General features: G+C 53.0%; 6 protein-coding genes across 6 annotated transcripts; 4 read left to right on the top strand and 2 right to left on the bottom strand.

The window, feature by feature from the left end:
• Positions 1–568: 568 nt before the first annotated feature.
• BP01DRAFT_389367 (class I SAM-dependent methyltransferase) lies at positions 569–1,549 on the top strand (the record flags this gene model as incomplete). The annotated part of the gene is made up of 2 exons (XM_025577914.1): positions 569–726; positions 794–1,549. The coding sequence occupies exons 1-2, from the start codon at positions 583–585 to the stop codon at positions 1,547–1,549; spliced, it is 900 nt and encodes a 299-aa protein (XP_025434042.1). The 5' UTR covers positions 569–582.
• A 987-nt stretch (positions 1,550–2,536) lies between these two features.
• BP01DRAFT_371699 (cellulase family protein) lies at positions 2,537–3,926 on the bottom strand (the record flags this gene model as incomplete). Its single annotated transcript, XM_025576681.1, has 4 exons — positions 2,537–2,625; positions 2,673–3,240; positions 3,293–3,466; positions 3,519–3,926. 4 exons carry the CDS (start codon positions 3,924–3,926, stop codon positions 2,537–2,539), a joined length of 1,239 nt encoding a protein of 412 aa, XP_025434041.1.
• Positions 3,927–5,421: 1,495 nt separating this feature from the next.
• Positions 5,422–8,182, top strand: BP01DRAFT_175624 (S53 family peptidase). The gene is made up of 7 exons (XM_025570821.1): positions 5,422–6,198; positions 6,247–6,705; positions 6,757–6,874; positions 6,921–7,011; positions 7,060–7,694; positions 7,783–7,925; positions 8,019–8,182. The coding sequence occupies exons 1-7, from the start codon at positions 5,723–5,725 to the stop codon at positions 8,089–8,091; spliced, it is 1,995 nt and encodes a 664-aa protein (XP_025434040.1). The 5' UTR covers positions 5,422–5,722; the 3' UTR covers positions 8,092–8,182.
• A 3,147-nt stretch (positions 8,183–11,329) lies between these two features.
• On the top strand, positions 11,330–13,145 carry BP01DRAFT_389364 (uncharacterized protein; the record flags this gene model as incomplete). The annotated part of the gene is made up of 7 exons (XM_025577913.1): positions 11,330–11,425; positions 11,488–11,608; positions 11,669–11,853; positions 11,913–11,949; positions 11,998–12,451; positions 12,514–12,581; positions 12,652–13,145. 7 exons carry the CDS (start codon positions 11,330–11,332, stop codon positions 12,948–12,950), a joined length of 1,260 nt encoding a protein of 419 aa, XP_025434039.1. The 3' UTR covers positions 12,951–13,145.
• A 222-nt stretch (positions 13,146–13,367) lies between these two features.
• On the top strand, positions 13,368–14,861 carry BP01DRAFT_353934 (uncharacterized protein). Its single transcript, XM_025574302.1, has one exon. It carries the CDS (start codon positions 13,502–13,504, stop codon positions 14,693–14,695), a length of 1,194 nt encoding a protein of 397 aa, XP_025434038.1. The 5' UTR covers positions 13,368–13,501; the 3' UTR covers positions 14,696–14,861.
• Positions 14,862–15,411: 550 nt separating this feature from the next.
• Positions 15,412–15,729, bottom strand: BP01DRAFT_379975 (uncharacterized protein; the record flags this gene model as incomplete). The annotated part of the gene is made up of 1 exon (XM_025577189.1): positions 15,412–15,729. One exon carries the CDS (start codon positions 15,727–15,729, stop codon positions 15,412–15,414), a length of 318 nt encoding a protein of 105 aa, XP_025434037.1.
• Positions 15,730–15,970: the final 241 nt, after the last annotated feature.

The following is a 15,970-nucleotide window of genomic DNA, read 5'->3' as shown; positions in this document are numbered from 1 at the left end:
AGAAAACAGCACCGGTTTTGTCATCGAAGGCTAGAAAGGTGAAACCGACCAGCCTACTACACTCTAGTCTAGCAATGATGCTCGCAGCCTCTCTTTTCGGTGGTTGGTGCTCGTACGACCGTCGACGGCCCGTCAGGTCCCACGCACCGCCGTGAGAGGGTTCATTCTGCACAATCGCATCTCAAAAGTAAGCACTACGAGTGGGGTCTTATCAATTGTTGCTAAATGCCAATCGGAGGGGAATCGACTTTCTTAATAGCCTAGTAAAGGTCGGATGACCTAGAGCTACGGCCTCGGATCTCGACTGTGAAAGGGAAACCAAGCGGATTGGCTGCTGGCTTCGATGTTGATGCGGGTTAGCCCGCGGAATACGAGGACATATCTTTGTCCTCATGATGGGGATCTCATTGCTGATGGCCACCATCAGTCAATGAGGATGATGAAATTGGACACATCACATGATGATATATAAACTGCATCTCCTTAAAACCACTTCTACTGCAATTCTACATGAAACTTCAACCCAGTCAAGCGTCAGCAACCTGATCTTCCTATCCTAACCACCTCTCCCCCGCCACCATCATGGCCCCCGTGATGTCCGCGATCGACCCCTCGATGTGGTACCGTCCTGAGTACGGCGCTCGCCTCAAACCTGCCATCCAGTTCGTCTTCAACCACTGGGGCGAGATCGCCGACGAAGCACTCCCCTCCCATCTCCACCGCATCGTCAGTCGATCGATCCCTGCCCTACCCTACATCGAGCCCCACCACCCCAGAGCTAACCCCTGTAAAGCGCGACCTTGCCTGGCCCCTCGGCGGCTACCCGTGCGTGGGAATGTGGATGTTCCTCCTCCCAGGCCTGGCAGGCTTCCGCGACTTCCCCCGCATTCTCGAGCACGCGCGCCAGGCCACCATCACTACCACCAGCGGCAGCAGTGACAGCAGCACCAACACAACCTCCACTTCCGACTCCGACTCGGACCCAGTCATCCTCGACCTCGGCTGCGGCCTCGGCCAGAATCTTCGCCTCCTCGCCGCGCACGGGATCCCCACGAACCGCATGGTCGCGCTGGACCTGGAACCCCGCCTCTGGGAACTCGGCTACGAGCTCTTCAAGGACCGCACGCGCATGCAGGCGCAGTTCATCCCGGGCGACTTCCACAGCATGCCCGACGAACAGCTGGCCGCGGTGCAGGGGACAGTGGAGTTGGTCATTGCGGCGCAGTTCCTGCATCTGTTCAGCCGGGAGGGCCAGCAGGCGGCGTGCAAGCGGATCGTGGCGCTCTCGCGGGTGGGGACGATGCTGGTGGGGTTCCAGCAGGGCCGCGCGCGCCCGATCGAGTATCTTCGGCCGTGGGGGGTGACCTTCTACCAGAATCGCGAGTCCTTTACCGGAATGTGGGAGGCGGTGCAGGAGGAGACACAGACGGTGTGGGAGGGGGAGGTGCGGGAGGTGGATTTGTTTGAGTGGGGGATGGAGGAGGAGGATGTCGCGTGGATGACGGAGGATCGGATAGGGATTGAGTTTATGTTGACTAGGGTGGTGTAGTGGTGATGATTGTAGTTTGTGATGTGATGTTGTGGTGGTTGTGTGTAGAGGGAGCAGCTAAAAACCTTCAATGTTACAGTGAGATTTTGATACTTTTGTAATACTGGAATTGCTCGTGCTGCGGATGATGGGTTCGTGATAGCATGAGTGTTTCAGGGATAGATAGAATCGAGAGTTAAGGTTGAATAGTTGTATGTTTTGGTCCCCCAGGGTTCATCCACGAGTAGAGCGTAATTTCAGCGGAAATGAGAGTGGTATATAACTTGAAGCGGCCAGCACATATATATATCGATGCAACGATAGATGGCGGATAAGTTCGCACCAACTTGGCCAGCTAAACATACATAGCTATCTTACCCGCCATATGTTGGCCCCAAGGGCTTCTTAAGAATGGGTATTCAGCTACTCGGAATTATACCAGACATCATCAGTAGTGGATGAGGTCATAAACTAACAGGTGTAACCTACACTGGGAAAGACTCAGATTGACCTACTCCCTGATTTGCCAAGAAACCATGTCGGCTTCGCATCCTCTTGTAAGTTGATCTGGGGGCGCCGATCACTCACGGCCGAGGCCTGGAAGATCGTCTACACTCTAGTTCCTGTCATTCTGATTGACTGAACCGACCGAGAATTCTCACCAAAATGCTTCAAGCTCATCTGGTTATATCAAATATAGCTGATCTTCTACTCCGGAGATTGCGTGTCTACGAATACTGCGCCCCACGTGCTCCTGTCCTGCTGAGAGAAAATCGGAGAAAGTAGGACGGTTGTCACTTGGGTTACTGAACCTGGCACTGAAGGTATAGAATACGCAGGTATGATTAAAGAGCCAATTGTAGCAGAAACATCGCCAGAAAAATGCGGTCTGCAGGTCATGGAGACAATAGAAAAAGTCCTGTTGCACTACATTGCTGCACCCACTGGGGGCCGCTCATGTCATAGTGCGATTCCATAAACTTGACACTATCAACAAGGCGTCGGTTTCTAGCCCAGGCTAGCTTCTACCATTGGAATGATGGCGTTCTCTATCGTCTGACTTGACCGCCAGTCAGACCAGTTGTGGTTGAGGAGACCTAAGAATTATTAGCTTGGCAAAGTCAACTGTACCGGAACAACTCACCCCATGTCTCGTCGTAATCTTGGATGCCTTCCCGGATATAGTAGCTACCAGACAGAACCCAAACCATCCATCCCGCATGCACACTCGGGATCCATGTTCTGAGGCACGAAGCATACACCTCGGTGTATGTGGTGCTGTCCTGCGCATAGCCAAACTCCGTAAGAACGACAGGCAGGACATTCACAATGCTCGAGTCGTCAGTCTCCAACGCTTCAAAGCCATCACTTAGCAAGCTCGAGGACAGACTGCTGCAGCTCGAGGCAGAAGAATCGTAGTTGTGGAGCTCCAGAACGATCTTATCTGCGAAACTGAAATCGGTCTTGTGGAAAGCGGTCCCGTTGCCCAGGTCGGAGGCAGTGGGGATCGGAGATAGATCCACGTCGAAATTGAGACCGGAGAAGAAGATCAGGAGATCTGGATTGACGCTGTTCACCTGCTTCGCGTTCTCAACCATGTTGGCGTACCAGTCCACCCAGTTGTAGGAAGTGCTGGTCAACGTTGCGTTGTCTGCTGGTGTGCGAAGCTCGTTCCTCATGCCAATGCTTTTGACTGCGGGAAGAGATTTGACCTAACTGTTTGTCAGAGGTGACTGGCAGTAGAGCATGCGGGACCAATCTTACATGATCTGCCATATAGGTCCATGCACGGTGCCAGTTCGCAACGTTGAAGTAGGTGTCCCCAAACCAGCTGTTGCCGTCAGTGGTGCTGCAGCACCACATGGCTTTGGAGATGTGGTTGTCGAAGTGTACGTAGATGCCTTGCTTGTAGCATTCGTTGGCGACCGCATCGTAGACCTTCGGCTGTTAGCGCCCACATACTTTAGTCCGCGGTTGGGATTCGACTGACCTCCAATCGAGTTGTGTCTTCATTGAATTGAGGGTTGTGGCTGATGATCTCATTGTATACGGATGTTCCGTTCGCCTCTCCCAAGGCATTGATCAAGGATGTCTTGATAGGCACATCAGCACCATTTTCATAGATATCATCGATCATCTCGACGGCAAAGGTAAGACGAATGACGTTCATGCCCAGGCTCTTGATCTTGCTGACAATGTATTCGATAGACTGGTACTGCAGCCCCTCCGGCAACATAGCCTCGGCAGCACCAGGCCAATTGACCCCGGCGTAGGTGACGTTGTTGCCGGCAGAATCAACGATCCATCGCCCGGAGGTAGAGAGTGGCTCAGAAGAGATAGCGTTGATGAGAAGAGGACCTGTCGCGAAGAGCAGGCCGAGTGCTTTGCTTAGATACATCTCGACGGTACTTGTGTGAGGGAGTGAAGTGCACAAGGAGGAGATATCCGTAGGCATCGCGGGGATTGAATGCCTTTTGTAATCCATCTCTGTCTCTCCAAATCTAATTCTTCAGACTTGCATTTACCCATGTCAAGCACAAGAAGCCCAGCACAGTCTTTTCTGTGGTGTCTCTCCTCAATCTCCACATTGCCAGTGGGCTTTCGAGTGCTATTCGTGGACACTGTGTCTATGCCTCTCATCAGGCGGGGAGATTGACTGGCTGGCATGTTTCCTGACTGTTGATCCCCGCATTGCAAGAAATCGGTCGCATATGCGCGACATATTGCTCCGAGAGGCCAAAGCTTGTGGTTGAAGCTTTTCGACCGGTTTTCGCGCATGTGTTCCCGAGGCGAACAGCATGTCCAGGAATCACATCGAATGATACTGGAGAATGATGTCAACGAAGCTCTTCAGCATCTCTGCAAGTGTCTTTACAGATGGTGGATTGTTAGCTGATGTAACCTTGCAGCTTCTCCCCGTTCCCCGCCTGGAAAAAAACGCACCAATAGGTTGAATAATGCAATTAACCGATGCCTACCCCGCTTTGTGATGGGAACTTCTCCTGGGCATCTTCAAGAAACTGAATCCCCATATTGTATGCTAAAGTCGATCATCATCGCTTTTTTGGGATGTTTCGCTTGTTGTATGATTGCTGGCTTGGCACTGGGTGTCTTCGTTGTCAATAGCCTACTTCTGCTGCCCGAAGCGACCGAAGCTGTGCTCAGAACAAGCAGGGAGAGATGGCACGATTCTTAGAGATGGAGTTGAAGATGAAGATTCAGGAGACAGGGGGGAGATTGGTTCATGTGACCTGTTTGGTTGATATGTCTGACATGTCAACAATGCAAACAGCGACATCTTCTGTTCGACACACCTCGTTGTCGCCTCATCCTTTCTTTTCCACTCAACATCATGCTGCACCAGTGCATTACAACTCATTGTGAGCATGGAGATTACCCAAACTCCATTATATCCGCTAACCCGGAGCAGAAGATGGGATTCTTTTTCGTAAGTCTATAACCATCTGATTGTGGGTAGTGATTGACCGCAGGCGAGTTCAACAGGGGCCATCAACATGGCAACTTATGGATCGCTCCATCGCGACTTATTCCCCAAACAGACACACCTCACGGCATCAGTCACAATATTAACTTAACTATTCTACTTTCTTCTGAGTAACGGTCTCCGGGCTGAGACTGCCGGACGCTGCACGCAATCACACCAGCCGTGCAGCTAATTTAAGGCCGGTCCATATCGCAACCTCTTATCGTGTCTCCCGCCTTGTCGCTGTCGGTTCTCCGATCATACTCCGGTCGCAGTAGCGAATGACGCTTCCCCAGAAGCTTAGCTGCAGATAACGAACCCACTAGCCGAGGCTAAAGGTGTCAACACTTCAATTGTGCTTCGCAACGCGCAGATAAGCGGCATGACACCTTGCTAATCTTGGTCCATCCCGCTAAGTGTTTGTCCAGAATCACGCAAGGATGCCAGGGATGCCACCGCTTCAACTCTCGTCCGTCAAGGCACCAGAGTCTACTCGCTACCACGGCAGACCAATGAATGATTCCATTGACTGTACCTGTCAGCGGTGTGGACCGACTTGTCGCAATCCAATCTCGCATGGTACCTACTTCTTGCCTCTGCAAGGGACCCACTGGTCGTGAGGGGTTGCCTGCCATGGTATTTAAATCACCCCGGACGGCTTCATTGCAGTTGCTCAGGGTCGACCTCAGAGCTGCCAATCCGACTCCACGATGCTTGTCCGCCAGCTTACCGTGGCTCTGGCCATTGCGGCGTTGGCCAATGCACTTCCGACTACTGTCAAGCATGTTCTCCATGAGAAGCGCGACCTATCTTCTTCAGACTGGGTGAAGAGGGCCCGCGTCGACAGCCATGCTGTTCTACCCATGCGCATTGGCCTGGCCCAGAGCAATCTGGAGAAGGGATACGACTACCTTATGGAGGTCTCCCATCCGGATTCGGCGCGCTACGGCCAGTACTGGACATCAGACCAAGTTCACGACATGTTCAGTCCCTCAGAGGAAGCCGTTGAGGCAGTGAGAGAATGGCTCGCATCTGCTGGCATTAATCCCTCGCGTGTCGTTCACTCCGACAACAAGGGCTGGCTTGCCTTTGATGCCTATGCACACGAGGCCGAAAATCTCCTGAAGACCAAGTTTCACGAGCACGAGAGCGCCAGCAGTGCAAGCATTCGGGTTGGATGCGACAGGTGTGTATCCATTCGCGCGGTGTATGACGTAGCTGATGAGGTCTCTAGTTACCATGTCCCTGAGCACATCCAACACCACATTGATTACATTACACCGGGCGTCAAACTCACCCCGGTAGTCAAGAAGAACAAGAAGGCGAAGCGCGCGTCGCAGCTCGCCCATTCTTCTCAGCTGAAGGCTGTCTCCGGAGATGAGATTATTTCCAGCAAAGCAAAACTGCTACCGACTGAGCTACAAGGCTGTGGATCGAACATGACACCCACCTGCATTAAGGCTATGTATCATATCCCGGATGCGACAAAGGCGACCAAGGGCAATACTCTCGGGCTATACGAGCAGGGCGACTACTTTGCCAAGGCTGACCTCGATCTGTTCTACAAAAACTATGCCCCTTGGGTTCCCCAGGGCACGTATCCTATCCCTGCTCTAATTGATGGAGCCAACTACTCTGTCCCAGCTTACAGCTCGTTGGACACCGGTGAATCGAACATCGATATTGATATGGCGTAAGTAACATTAGCTCAGTGGGCGGATGCACGGGGTTAATATCTCTATAGCTACGCCCTAATTTACCCGCAGGAGGTCACCCTATACCAGGTCGATGACCAGTATTACGAGCCGGTCGAGGTCTCCACGACCAATTTGTTCAACACCTTCTTGGATGCTCTGGATGGCGTAAGTTTGATCTTTCTGTTTTGGTGGTTCTAGCTAACGCATTCAGTCATACTGCACCTACAGTGCGTACGGGGAGACGGGCAATGATCCAGACATCGACCCAGTCTATCCAGACACCCACCCTGGCGGATACAAAGGCACGTTCCCCTTTGTTTTCGACAAAAGACAAGACTGACAGACAATAGGCAAGCTGCAGTGTGGTGTCTACAAGCCGACCAACGTGATCTCGGCATCCTACGGACAGGCCGAGAAAGACCTTCCGGTCGCATACACGAAGCGTCAATGCAATGAATTCATGAAGCTCGGCCTGCAAGGGCACTCGATCCTCTTCGCCTCTGGCGACTACGGCGTGGCCTCGTTTGCTGGAGACGGTGGCAACGCGAACGGCTGCCTGGGCCCGGAGGCGAAGATCTTCAACCCCCAGTATCCGTCTAACTGCCCCTACGTGACCTCGGTGGGAGGCACCATGCTCTACGCGGACCAGACCTACCAGGACAAGGAGAGCGTGATGCACGCAAATCTGGGCGGCACTGCCAGCAACTTCAGTTCGTCCGGGGGGTTCTCCAACTACTTCCCCCAGCCCGAATACCAGAAGAAGGCGGTCGAGAAGTACTTTGAGCGTGCCAACCTGACCTACCCATACTACTCGGAATTTGAGGTCAACTTCAACACGACCAAAGGCCTTTACAACCGCATTGGTCGTGCGTATCCTGATGTCTCAGCCAACGGAGCCAATTTCCGTGCCTTCATGGGCGAGGAGCTGTATCATTTCTACGGAGCGAGCTTGGCGTCGCCACTTTTTGCCTCCGTGCTCACGCTGGTGAGTTCTAGACTCAACTGACTGGGGGCATTACAAGCCACAGGGGTAGTCAGCCCGAACAAAGCTGATTTTCTATGTCTCTGCCTAGATCAACGAGGAGCGTCTCGCGGTCGGAAAGGGTCCTGTTGGTTTCGTCAACCCCGTCCTCTATGCGCACCCCGAGGCGCTGAACGATATTACCAATGGCACCAATGCCGGATGTGGTACCTACGGCTTTAGCGCTATCCCCGGGTAAGCCCCCTTCCCCAAGAATCGACAACACTCTATCGCACACAGATCACGAGAAGCAACGGGCGGATTTAGCTAACGCTATTGTCGCCACAGATGGGACCCCACTACTGGACTGGGCACGCCCAATTACCCTAAGCTGAAGAAACTGTTCCTGTCTCTTCCTTGAAGGATGGGAAATTAGCCCGAGACAGGAGGTGGTGGGTTTCAATCGCGAGAATGACAGCTTTACTTGCGCTTGGGATGACTGGACCGCCCGTGTATACCGAAGTTCTAGGCTCTCGCACGCTGCTCGTATGCCAGAAGCTCTTGAGAGAAGTAGAAGGAAGATGTCTTATTTCTGTCCATGGATTAAGGAAGACGAGTGGCTAGTTCTATTGATCCTTCAACCAGGGTCTGAGCCAAAGTCAATGTACATAAGCTATTGAACTCAATGCACGAGCAAGGGACATTTTGACATGACTAGCATCAGGCCTAGCGTCAGGCCTACAACCGCGCACTCGGGTCGCCACGTGGCAATGTAGTCGTTATGCAAGGCTGTCATCGTTCTCTGCAGGGACCCGCTTGGTTGGTCAGCAAACTGCACCCAGCAACAAACAGGTCCTCGAATCGAGCCCGTCCCCAGCGAGAGAGCACGCCGGTGGGGAGCGAGTAAAGCCAAATCTGACCTTGAGCAAGTGAGATTGTTCTCATTCGTGGATGCCGGAGCACAACAATCTAGATTCAGTAAAATCCAAGACGAATGATGATGCTGGTGCGAACAATGACTGTACAATGCAGAACACTCGAGTCATACATCAACCTGCTCGAAGCTCGTCGGAAGTCAAGCCAGGTCGAATCATCTACTCAGTTCTTCATGGGCCCAGGCAAGAGCAAACAAGGCTCAACTGAACTCGCCTCGAGGGCGTGATCCGAGTCAGGAACCACCCACACCTGGCTTCAGCTTTCAGCTACCAACTTTCTGGTGAGGAGCTGACAAATGCTCATCCCAACCAACAACCAGATCTCCAAAACGACAACATCTCCGCGTCCCACCTCCGCACCATCATCTTGACCTAAATTTGAGAGTGAGGGGATGTGAAACTCGCTAACTCTTGTACATATGTATATCGACATGGAGTGATAGGACAAACCAGGTCGATCACTAAACAAACATTTATCCTGTGGGAACGGGCATTTCCGCTGACCACAAATAGCTGAGGGCCTCCGGGTCTCCCGCCACACATAAAGTTTGTTAGCGCTCGGGCGTAGAAGCTGGTTCTGTGATGCAAGCCGAAAGCCTGTTTTTTCAGTTGAAGGATGGTTTGGAGTGGGTTTGGGCTTTTTTTTTTTTTTTTTTTTTTCTCGTTTGTACGAGGAGTTCGTCTTTGCGATTTGTTTGTATTCTGGGTTGAGGAGGAGATTGCAGGAAAACCGGAGTAGACCGTGCGCACTGAGTTTTTGTCCTGGTTGGTGTTGGTTGCAGTTTTTGTCCTGGTTGACTGTTTCTGGCGGTGCCAAAGTATTTGCCACGCCGGCTTAGGCTAACTAAACGGTCAGTTGGTGGGTGAGCAGCACGTTATGCCCATTTCTTGGTCCATGGGCGGGTGGGTATTTTTGCTTTCTATTCTTTTCTTGGTAGGGTCAGGCAGGGAGTGTCATTGTGCGCAGGTTGAAATTTCATCAGTTTTGGCCTGTGCTGACGGCAGCAACCGGATACGGAGGGTACTGTCGAATTGTTAATGCGTGTCGAACAAGAGCCTTTTGCACCCCTCTGGAAAGCACAACGAAAAGTATAGCCCAATAGCTTAGTACTACTGTACTACTCGACCACGTAGATAAGCCACTGCGCCAAATCATCGATCGATCTCTATCGATCGCTTCGAATCGCGTCGGGTTTCCCGAGTACCTAGATCGAGCACACTGCATCGTGGTTATGGCGCTGCACCAACGAACCTAAGCTTTGTGATACACTTTCGGCTAGGACGTAAATGTGCCATCGTCCGTGACGAACTCGAAATTGAGAGATACTACGAAGGAGGAGACGAGAGACGAAACGGGAGAGTCCAGCGACGGATGAGCAAAGCCTGATGCCGGGAAGGCCTGTATATACTATGTTTTGTGATGACACAAGAAGTTGAATTTAGTCGGGCTGGGCTCAACTTGGGCTCAGCTGTATGCCGTGGAGAAGCAGCGCATGGCTTAATATATGTAAGAGGGACAACTGAATGGCCAAAATTAGCCCTGGGTTGATCGGCTCCGAAAGACCGATCGAAAGTGAAGGTACCGCGGTCAAAGCTGCCGGTTGCCGCATGGGTGATTCCTGGTTGTAGAAAGAGGTCAACCACGAGACAGATATTAAAAGGTGCTTAGTCCCCTGAGCATGTTGATCATCAGAATAACTACCATTTGCCCAACGGAATGACTCTAAGTCACATATCAAAGGATAGGATTGTATTAGAGTCGGAGACATTCCCCTTCGGAGATCTACTTCCGCGGATCAAGATTGCCCCGGAGACTTTTTTTTTTTTCTAAAAGGTGCAGCCCCTAAACTCTTCCCAGTATGTGCCGGGCTCGGACTTCATCTATAACAAACAGTCCAGTCTGCTGCTTAATGTGGCTGACCCACTTGGCCACTGGGTGGCTTGCACGAGAGATTTCTCAGATGGGAAGATTTTCTAGAAGGCCACGTGCATGGCAGCAAGCCACCAATAATGTTAGTTTGCGGGGTACTGCATGTAGCCTACTTATTAGTACGTAGGGATTTCACACAAATAGAGTCAGCATAACCGATAGATAGTCTTCCAAATCTTCCAGGTCCTCCTTAGGTCACCGTGACCTTGATTCATTGTTAAACGGGAGTGGGGGGAACCCAAGTTAATGGAACTCCCTGCAATTGGGTTTTGACGGTGCATCGAACCTGGCCGGGCAACTCTGGCCGATCGATGCCACGGAGGTTCATGACCCATCGGGTTTAGCGGGGAGATTTCCGTCTCATCGCATCCACGGTCCCTGCACGCATAGATCGATGGATGCACTCAACCTCACTTCATCGCAGGGCAGAGCTAAATCACTGGACTGGGCGGATTCTCGCCCTCACGGCGAGTCAATGGCTTTGAGCCATTTGGAATTCGACAGATCTGGCCCCTAGCACGGCAAAACCCATCAAAACCCAGTATCCAAGACTACGATTCATGCACCCGAGAAGGGTTGGTACCATGCTGGCTCAACCGTCGATTGATGTTTCAGGTGGTGGTGCTGGTGGAGGAATTGGAACCCGAGCCTGTGTGTCTTAATAACCCCTGTTAAGACTGCCATTCCCCCCCCGAAGGTTCATCCACTTGTAATAATGAACCACTGCCGCTGTCGCAACGTGCTGTCTCGTTGCAACTGACACACGCCTGTCACTGTCACCGTCACTCGTCACCATGAAGCTTCACCAAAGTGTGCTCTTCCTGCTTGGAGCTCTCACGACCTCCGCCCTCGCTGCCAACTATACCATCGCCGGTTTCTCAGAATGCGTCGTCAGTACCATCTTGCGCCTCGACCCAGACGGTTGGAACCCTTTTGGCTAATCTCTTGGCAGGTGTCCTACTGGGAACAAACCTATCCTGATTGTCCCATCACGGATACCTCATGTGTCTGTACCAAAGAAAACAGTCTGATCGACTATGCGTCAAGCGAATGCACCCCTAAAGAGTATTTCCGTGAGTTTTGCCACTCCCCCGCAATCCCAACTCGGTCCGCATACTGACTAACCCTCGTAGATGCTAGGCACCTTTTCGAAGAAGAATGCAACATCCGCCCGCGCACCAGCCCTTCCCTCGTGGACCCGTCGGTTCTTGCGCCTCTTGTTCTAGCTACCGTCTTCTTCGCCATCCGACTGTGGGCCAAGTTTGAGGGTCTGGCAGGCGGCTGGGGACTGGACGACACTACAATTACGCTCTCATTTGTAAAACTCGGTCGCTCCCTTGCTTGTATACCCGCGGCTCATTGTTGTTTTCCTGGCAGGTCTTTGGCATTGTTGAATATGCCATGTATGACAAGAGTGAGTGATTGGCGCCAGCTCCAAGACTCTCGACTAATGCGGGAACAGTGATCTACTACGGGTTCGGCCAGAACATCTGGGATGTCCCGTTCGAGCACATCACCCTGTTCTATAAGCACTTCGAAGTGCTCGCCATGGTGTACAAGACGCAAATCTCGCTCGCCAAAATCTCCGTCCTGCTCTTCCTGCTGCGCATCTTCCAGTCGCGCGTTTTCCGCATCTTCGCCTACATCATGATGGGAGTCAATGCCTCCATTGGCATCACCTTTGCTCTGGTCGATCTGCTCCGATGCACCCCGGTCCACCTCGATTGGGATGGATGGGCCTCGGACTACGCGGGCGGCACCTGCATCAACTTCATCGACGCCGTCCTCGTGCACTGCTGTGTCAACATCGTCGCCGACGTCATCATCGTCATTCTACCCGTTTACGAGGTCTCCAAGTTGCAGTTGCCGATCGGCAAGAAGATCACCGTGGGAATGATGTTCATGATGGGTTTGATGTAAGTTGCGCTGCATGGCCATTCCTGACCTTCCTGCAAACTGACGCTGGGGTTTTGTACAGCCTCACTGTTGTTGCGATCATCCGCCTCGTGGTCTTCTGGAACCACCGCTGGGGGGTGAACCAAACTGGTATGTCTCTTACCTTGCTGGCGCAAAAGTCACTGTTTTGAAGGGAGTGCAATACTGACCCCCAGACCAGCCGGTCTCCTCCCCCTCATCCACTGGTCGGTCATCGAATCGCAGATCGCTATTCTCACGACCTGTCTCCCGGCCGCCCGCGCGGTGGCTGCCAAACACATCCCGGGCATGAACAGCCAGGCCTCGCGTCGGACGTACGCCTCGCGCGGTCCTTCGTTCCTCTCCAAGGGCCAGTCACAGGCCAACACCAAGATCTCCAAGTCGGTCAACTTCTCGGTCGACTATGTGTCGCGTGGTCAGCGCGATGACAACAGCGAGGTCCACCTGGTCGAGATGGACGGGAAATACAGTCGAGTTTGACCAGACAGACCCACAGAATAATTACTGCATCCATGAGGAACGGGGTTATGGAGTCATGACGGGTTGCTTTTATTCATTTGGTTGATTGTTTATGGGTTCATTTTTGTTTGATACCCTTTCAAAGTCTACTATTTTGGGGAGGGAGGTATTCTGGCACTTATCAGTCGTTCATTCATAGAAATTTCTTATGTTCCGAACTGGCTCATCATTTTCTTACCATCATAATCCAAGATAAAGAGCGTATGCCATGCATCGAGAGCTCTCGACGCTTCTTTGTGGGGAGATCACTTCGTAGATTAAAGAGTAATGGAATCCGGAGACTCCCGTAATGCCGGGACAAAGACAGCCACCCTCTTAGTCAGATGCATAAATACCCGCCTTGTTTTGCACGGATTCCCGCGTCTGCTTCATCCCCACAAAACCTGGAAAAAACCAACCACCTTGACTTTAAACATCTGATAAGGTTGATTCAGGGTTCACGCACACGCGACCACGTTTTCTGGAAGCATCGCTAAGATTCGCTTCGGAGGCCTCTGTGTTCCGCGGTCAAGATGAGCGATCTGGCCAGCTCGCGCTGGGCATCTCTGGGCCCCAATGAGAACGCGACTACAAAAGCCGGCCACGGCTGGACCCACGAGCGCAATCGCAAACGGGCCAGCAACAAGGCCCAGCCCCAGCCTTCCAAGGAGGCGCCTCCTCACCAACAGCTCGACCCTGCTGATCTACCCACTATCGCTGCGCTCAGTCTCACCAGCAGCAGCGGTAGCAGCAGCAGCAGCAACCCCCACGGGGCCTCTGCACCCCACACGAACCCCAAAATATGGACCTCGTCCCCGCGCCCCGAGCCCAGCAACAGCAACAGCAACACAGGCACCGCGCTCACCCTCCACCGACTCCCACGGGTTGTCGGGGGGGCGCGCGCCTCCCTACCCAACGAATGGGCGCATCTCGCCCGCAGCGCGCCGGACCCCAAACCCGAGTCTTCCCCTTCGCCCACGCGAAAGAGCGTCGCCAAGCGGCCCATCCGCTCCCTCTCCGCGGCAGGCGAGAACCTCTCGCGGTACCGACGGATCCGGGTGCGCATGGAGTGGAAGCTCCGGTACCTGGTGGACGGGTACCGGCAGGCGACGGAGACAGACGCGCCGGCGGAGCGGGTCGCGGTGGCGGAGCAGATGTTCAAGCTGGACTTTTACGAGTACTACTCCTACCTGGAGCGGGGGATCGTGCACCTGCTGCTGGTGTTTGATATCCGGATCTCGCGGGACGCGCGGCCGAGTGGCCGCAGCTGGGCGGATGAGGTGGAGCAGGAGGCCAACGGGGGCGGGCAGGGGCAGCAGCAGCAGCAGCATCGGTACCACGCGAACGTGCTGGAGGCGCTGCGGGACGTGGAGAGTCCGTTTTATGAGGTGCTGGGGTCCGGGGAGAGGTTCGTGCAGCTGCAGAAGGCGAAGGAGCTGCGCAATCGCTGGAAGTACGCGGATATGACGCCCGCGGAGCGCGAGCGCGACCCGCAGACCTGGCGGGCCTCGTACAAGGCGTGGAAAGACGCGTTGATCCCGCTGCAGAGCTACGATTTCGATACCATCTTCGTGCAGATCCTCATGGGGCTGACGGAGGCGGCGGAGATCGCGCAGCAGCGGGTGGAGGAGGTCAGTCGCGCGGCGGGCCAGGAGGATTCGGGCAGTGAGAGTGATCCCGATGAGTGGGACTTTCTCGTCGATGCCATGGACTGGGAGGCTGTTTGAGAAGACTGACTGCTGTGGTCTGAGACTGTTCGTGGAAGTGGCTTTGCGGGCCTTAGCATGAAATAAATGTCGGTACCCTGAATTATTCTTTGGTGTTGATGATGATGAATCATGCATCTATCTTTTTTCTTGTTTTTGTTTCATTTACTGTACAGTTTGAGCAGGTCTGTAAATACATTGGATCATCCATACATATCGAAAGAGTTTGGACTGAACGTTCAAGTGCTACGTCAGGTATTTGCATTGAACCAACGGCGGGCGGGCCTGGAGCACTTGACTCTGGTATAGAACTGAGGCGCTGCTGATCAGGCCGTGTCTCGGACCAAGGTCGGATGGAGCGGACATGGTGCGAACACTGTGCTCTGACATGTTGTGTATGGGTTCCAGCATATCTGGTTCTGTGGACTAGTCGTTAGAAACGATACGTGGTTACAAATGGGGGGGAAAGCGATAATCAGTTAAGCGAGCAATTGTACAGGTGATCGACCGTCTGTAGATCTCGGTCAAGATACCCATGGTACTACCATTTATACAGTAACATGATAATGTCGTATAGATCGACAATTCAATCCCCTTGTAACATGCCGATCATAGCAAACAATGAATTGAGATAAACGAATTTCGCTAAGCACTAGCACAAGCACACGGCAGAAAAGCTGACCACCATCCCCACAACAGCACCTTGCCCTGCCAAAGACCAGCGAGAGAAGGCACTCTCAATCATACCCTCCCCCCCATGCTTCCAGATCGAAGGTGAGAGATCTGGCTTCCTCGACACAGGCCTCGAATGTGCCTTGACCAGCCATCGAGTCGTATCCCGCAGGGCAGGCGTAGTCGCCCGAGAGATTCGCGTAGATGGCCCGGCCACCGAACGTCTCGATGTAGTGCGGCAGGGCTTCTTGTGCGGCAGCGGTGTTCCATCCGAACTGCTGCTCGTCGCAGTCCGACGGTATGCCCGCCTTGAGGTACAGGACGAGGAGGAGCGTGAGTTTGTCGACGCCGGTGATGGCGACTAGAGGCGGGGCGGTGGACATTGTGCCGATTCTATCACTTTCTGTTGTGGTGAATGGTGATGTGATCGGTATAGGTGGGTTGTCGGGATGCAAGAGGGTGTATTTATATTACTATCTAGTTTGAGCCGGTGTCTGTTCGTACATGTAATGGGGCAAATATTAATCTGCAGGTAGCTGACTCGGGCAATCTTTGGTAAAGTCTACCTTCCATTGTCTTTGCTCTTTATTATGATGAAAGGTACGGACCTTTTCGAGCTCTCGA

Source organism: Aspergillus saccharolyticus (genome assembly GCF_003184585.1).
Source record: "Aspergillus saccharolyticus JOP 1030-1 unplaced genomic scaffold BP01scaffold_5, whole genome shotgun sequence".
Lineage (NCBI taxonomy): Eukaryota > Fungi > Ascomycota > Eurotiomycetes > Eurotiales > Aspergillaceae > Aspergillus > Aspergillus saccharolyticus.
Note: the sequence above shows the minus strand (reverse complement) of the source record. Positions and strands in the feature narration are given on the sequence as shown.

Coding starts and splice junctions, on each gene's coding strand:
- BP01DRAFT_353934 (XM_025574302.1), top strand. CDS start 13,502: ATGAGCGATCTGGCCAGCTCGCGCTGGGCATCTCTGGGCCCCAATGAG.
- BP01DRAFT_175624 (XM_025570821.1), top strand. CDS start 5,723: ATGCTTGTCCGCCAGCTTACCGTGGCTCTGGCCATTGCGGCGTTGGCC. Junction 6,875..6,920: donor TCTTGGATGCTCTGGATGGC/GTAAGTTTGATC, acceptor TAACGCATTCAG/TCATACTGCACCTACAGTGC. Junction 7,012..7,059: donor CCACCCTGGCGGATACAAAG/GCACGTTCCCCT, acceptor GACAGACAATAG/GCAAGCTGCAGTGTGGTGTC.